This window comes from Loa loa (genome assembly GCF_000183805.2).
Source record: "Loa loa unplaced genomic scaffold supercont3.617, whole genome shotgun sequence".
Lineage (NCBI taxonomy): Eukaryota > Metazoa > Nematoda > Chromadorea > Rhabditida > Onchocercidae > Loa > Loa loa.
Window position 1 is genome coordinate 11992 of NW_018108797.1, and position 5980 is coordinate 17971.

The window sequence follows — 5980 nt, forward strand, 5'->3', positions numbered from 1 at the left end:
GCATTGCACGAAATAGATGAACTAGTCATTTGTGATCCCCTTGATACATGTACCGGTGAGACTGTTGGTGGTTTTTTCTTTATTCACTTGATCTGAAGTTACGAAGTTTTGAAAGTTTTCAGTTTGTAATCGTGATGTATTTTAGCTTTACGTAACAGAACATGGTTCAGTGATAACGCTGAATTACTGGTGTTTTTCACCATCAGTTGCAATGTGGTTAGTCACTTTTTCATTATCGATATCTAACCTTATCTAACTTTTTCCTTAAATAAATATGTTTGACTATCAGAATCATGCGATTCATTTAGCTCAGTGATCAGGCACTTGGCATGCGTGATTACACCGCTGCATGTGAGGATGTTTTAGCATCTTACAGTGATTCAGCTATTTACTGATTAGGTGATTAGTCTTTAATTTACTGATATTGGAAATGTTTGAGACTTTTAAAATTGTTTTGTATGAATTGATATAAATAAGGATCTTCTGCACAAAGATGAAGCCAATCCATAAATGTCTTAAATATTGTTGTTGATTAACATCTTGGAATTTTGAGAATTCTGAAATAAAAATTAAGTTTTCTAATTAAATCAGTTAGTTTTGCATTTAGCGGCTTGGTTTTGGACCACTTATACAGATTCTTTTTTAGGGAAAAAATTTTTTTTCAAACTTTCTGGAAAAAATGCCTTGGTATGTTGAATACAGTACTAGTCCAATGGTCGTATTCTTGAAGACATATTGGAACAACTAATAAGTTCTTATCCCTGAAGATGGAATTCTTTCAAGAGATACAGTAAACGGAAGTGGGAATTGGTTTTTCCTAGCTAATCAAACTTTCATTATTCTTCATTCACGTGGTTAAACAATTATCACTGCATTTGAGGTATCTTCAGTCGTGTGGTGTACGTTCGGTGATTGTGACCAGTGGCACATTATCACCGTTAGATTCATTTGTTAACAGTCTTGGTATAAGCTTCCCGATAACGCTGGAAAACGAACATGCCGCTAACCTGGATCAGATTTTGGGTGCACGTATTCGTTTTAGTCAAGGTGGAATCGATCTTTGTGGCACTTTTCATAAACGGTATATAATTTTCAGAGCGCTTGTAAAATCGAAATTTGAAATCAATGTTTGATCGAAACGCAACGTTGTTAAATGTCAAATCGGATTCGAAATAAGATTGTCTCCAAAATTTTCATAATGAATTTTAAAACCAAAAACGATGCTGTTAGAACTAGCGTTTCTTTTTTTCTTAGTTTTTGGTAAGATAGAATAGAACGACTTCCCACCTATGCTGCATTAAAGCTGTTTGCCGTTTGCGGTAGGGATTTGTCATTTGCTAAGTCCTCCCTGTTTTAAGTCGATGTCACTTTGTTGTTGTTGATTTCATTCTTCACATTATTACTATAATGATGAGGGATGTGAAATAATAAGCTAATTTATTTTCTTCTTAATCTTAAAATTTGATCTGCTTCTGCAGTTTCTTTTTTCTTTTTTTTTATGAGACTTCCAGAACATAGTCAAAATTTTATTTGTTTAGTTTACATTTGTACTTTGCTGGCACTTTTATTTTAAATTTAATTTTTATTGATTTAAATTGGTTTGTTATTAGAAGCAGTGCAGGATATATCTATGGAGTTGGGAGGTTATCATCCGTGCCTGTCAAATCATTCCGGGTGGTATCTTGGTGTTCTTCTCATCCTACGTTGTTATGAATTCATGCCTGAAATTCTGGAAGGTTTGCAGTGTCTTTTAATGTAACGTTTTTTATATTACTACTGCGTTGTAAGCAATTAATTATTGCTTATTGATAATGGTGCTAAATACCGCGACTATCAATAAGATTGAATAAGCTGAAATAGCTGTTCAGGACTGCTTAATGGTTTGAGACCTGTTTGGAATTGTTATGCATGACATCGTAGCAGTAACTTACTGCATAGAATTGACTTCTATCGATTTTATATATACATATATATATATATACAGATATATCAAATTCCAAATAAAAATGAGGTTTAATGAATTATTAAAATTAATTACCTCTGGCATCATTGGTATCAGTAAGATTCTAACACCATTAGGATTTTGGTCACTGTCGTTGTCGGTTTTTGCAGTAGGATGCTTTAAACGTTCAGTCCGCAATTTTAAGATTAAAACTAATTTAAAATTTTTATGGCGAAGTTACTTGTCAAAATTGCTTATAGACAGCGAAGTTCGGCGCGACGTTTATGTGGGAAGCAATAACAACCCATAAAGAGGCATTTATTGAACCAAAATCTAAACTGGAATTGAAAGCAGTGCTACTGCAATTTAGGCAAAAAGTGAGAGAAGGCGGTGGTAATGGTGCCATCTTATTTGCTGTCTGTAGAGCTAAGGTAATTTTCCATATCGGATGTATTCCAGATATTTTATGATATTTATAGATCTTGTGAAAAAACGACGCAATAATTCTTTTCTCTTTCCAGATATTCATAGAAATATTTTTGACTTTAAAATGTATTTGAACAAATGGTTCATGAATGATGACGTCATTTACGTGCTGATTTTCATCTCAAGATCTTACATGTCAAATTATTCTTTGGGTCATGATATTTTTTGAGGTAAGCGAAGGGATCGATTTCTTAGACAGTGAAAGCCGTGGTGTTATCGTAATCGGCATTCCATATGCTCCAACAACGAATCCTAGAATCGAACTTAAAAAACAATTTCTTACTAAAGAAAGGAATGGTGTTGCGAAGAAGGAATTAAAAAAAGTTAGTGCTGCTTTGTTACCCTGTACAAAATAAGTTTCACTTTGATTGCAAAGAAAAAGAATTCATTGACTGTGACAAATTATTCTCCCAGATAGGAATCACTGCACTCTGTTGTATCATCCAAGTTAGTTACAATAGGAAAATAAGACAATTTCAGATGGTTCTGAAATTATTATATATAATAGATTCGATTATGTTGCATTTAGTTTACTTAACATGCGTTTCACCAACATTGGTAGTGTTGTGTTATCCAACTTATTTTAATTCATTTCATTTTCTTTCCATTTCTTCTGTTTCTTCCTTATAGTTCATTAATTTTGAGCCTTAATACTGCATTGATGTACTTGTGGAGTGAGGAAGCTTACGCTTTATCGGTTTCTAATAACTTTTCCATTATTTTGCCAAATTCTTTAGAAATTTGTAATTTTTAGAATATATCAGCTGACGAATGGTATCAGGTGGATGCAATCCGCGGTGTGAATCAGGCAATTGGACGTGTTCTTCGACATAAGGATGATTTTGGTGTTGTGATTCTTGTTGATTCAAGGTCTAGATTACTTTAAGTTCAGTTCTGGTTTTGTAGAATTGCGGTAAGATTTGTAGCCAATCATTTAATTATTTAGCGCAATCTCGCATAATTATGGTGCAAGTGAAGAAAAACACGAAGTTCGGGTAACTTGGCAAAGTAAATTATCGTCCAAGAGGGTCATTTATACCATAGTTTTTAAAGAAATAACAGAATCTCCAGAATACTAACAGTGTAATTAAATAGCGATGTGATTACTTGATGTGTTTGAAGTTAACTAGTTGAGCAGTTGTTACTTATTTGATTATTCTGATCATAGTATCCGTTATAATGTGTTTACTTTTTTAAGATTTTGTTCGATGCCATCAAAACGGTTTCCTTCCTGGATGCGTGAATCTTTGAAAAATTATCAAAATATCGGCCATTTTGAAAATGATTGCAAACAGTTCTTCAAGAAAAGAAATATCGAGGTGCGGATTTTGTTGAATTGTTTCTATTTTATATGACTTATAAATCAGAATACTTGATGGAGGCCATGAATTTTCGTTTGGCCTATTTTCAATTCTCCTCTCATTTGATCCTGCTAAGCACTGCAACGAGAATAATTGTGACGGTGCTTTTTTTTAAATTCTGTGGATAATCTGTCTGATTCAGCCTCAGTGATTCTTTGACAAATATCCAAGAGATCCTTGGATATTTTCTTCTCGCATTCGACTGTTATGAAGGTTTTATAATCTACAATTTATTCGTAAAGTGAACCTTTCTTCCGTAAACTTAATAAACAATGCCTGAATTCACATAGTTGAAATCAAGTTGAAATCAATTATATGAATTTAGGCATTGTTTCTTGACCGATCATACTAATCGGTAGACAGTTTTGTAGGTGTGTGTTAATCAAAGGACGATATTATCACCTATGACAATGGCGCCTGAATTTGTTTGTTCCCGGAAACGGAATGAAATCTTGAAACAGAAAAAGACAAACAATGAGAGTTTACCTTTCGACATCGATGCACTCTACTCTTCTGAAGCAGTAGCAGCGTTTGAAAAAAGTATTGGTGTCGAAGATACCGTATCAAAACGTCCAAAAAGAAGTTGTATTTTTGAGGAATTAGTATGCTTCGCTTCTTTCATATCATAATCTGATCATTCTTTAAGAATTTTTCGTAAATTTTTTTTATTTGCAATTTTGCAATAATACTCTGCTGACGAGGTTATTACACTCCGTAAATAAGTTGGATTCTCTGTATGATATAACCAATAATGGTGAAACAGTCATTAAAATCTCCAGGTTCTATTGGATTTTCCTACTTATTTCATTCATTAATTAGATTATTGGTACTAATATTCTTTTTATTCATTATTCAATTCAGTTTCAATTTGCATATAACCATGTCGTTTCTTTCCCCTTTGTTGATAACAATATTGTTTTTTAGGAAGAAGCGAAAATGTTAAATGAATTAGTCGATGTTGCTCATCCAACTGATAATGACGACAGTAATATTCAATCATGTAGTGGCTTGATGGTTCGGAAAACAAAACCTAAGCTGCGCTTAAAGGTACCTGCTTTTCATGGTTCGTTCATACTGTTAGCTATCTATTATTATCGGGAGACGAATGGGTAATTTGCGAACTTTGCAAACTGCAATTAATTAACCTCCCTAATTTTTACCAATAATAAAGCGGGCAACATTTTAGTCGAATGCTTCACTTTTGATCAAAAGTCAAAGCCGCGCAGAAATGGATGCATCCGAGGGAAAGATAAAAGAAGTAAGTTTCTGTTTTACTTCAGCTCATGTTGGATACACATTTTGTATTAGAACTGTATGATTAGCTGCTTACTTTACATACAAATTATAGCATAAATCTTTACCGGTCCTGCAATCTGATGAAAATACAATGGCTGCTTGGCAAAAATCTGCGGTGGAGTACAACAGATTGGTAAGTATTCAAAAACACATGTTCTCGAGGATACTGCGCATTATCCAATGCATGAAATGAAAATAATACAGGAATTCCCTCAAAATATTGAAGAATTCAAGTTTCACCATTATTGCATGTCATATAAATTTGCATTTAACTTAACTGAGATGAAATTTGTATGTTCAAACATACATTTCCACTCATTCAAATTTCCTCAGCGAAGTATTCAGTAGATTTCAGCTTCAATCCATTGAGAAATCGAAACGCATCATCCTAAAAATGGCGCTAATAAATTATGCGACGGATAATAATTTCCAAACACTGATTTCAACATTTACGATGGAAACTGTACCAAACCATTTAGAACTTCTCAAAGGTAAAATTTAAATTTCTTTTTGGCCAAGTACAAAAATTCTAAGTTACAACTTGAGCTATATTTTCCATCGTCCTATGAGCATAACTCACTTATTGTTCCATCTTCTTCACCTCTCTCTCTCTGGGCTTTTTTGAATATTATCGGTTACCCCGATATTCTGGATTCAACAATCAGGATTGTTAGACCAACAATTTTATGGTTTTCTTTTGAAAAGAAGTGTTTGGTAATACCGGAATGGTAATTGGATCACCGCTACAATGCACTGAAAGACGGAACACGCTTGGTAATATTATCTAGTGATTCTTTGTATTAAGAATGGCTATTTTCCAGGTCTTTACGGTTATTTGCAAGCAAATCATCGACCTGGATTTGTGAGTATATGTCGCCAGCTCAAACTTCTATAA

The 5980-nt window shown here is 33.5% G+C and overlaps 1 protein-coding gene across 1 annotated transcript; it reads left to right on the forward strand.

The window, feature by feature from the left end:
• Positions 1-679: 679 nt before the first annotated feature.
• Positions 680-5980, forward strand: LOAG_10252 (hypothetical protein; the record flags this gene model as incomplete). Its single annotated transcript, XM_020448118.1, has 13 exons — positions 680-687; positions 881-1081; positions 1622-1736; positions 2203-2373; positions 2599-2751; positions 3183-3298; positions 3627-3747; positions 4161-4391; positions 4714-4836; positions 4976-5047; positions 5138-5218; positions 5441-5576; positions 5907-5980. The coding sequence occupies 13 exons, from the start codon at positions 680-682 to the stop codon at positions 5978-5980; spliced, it is 1602 nt and encodes a 533-aa protein (XP_020301709.1).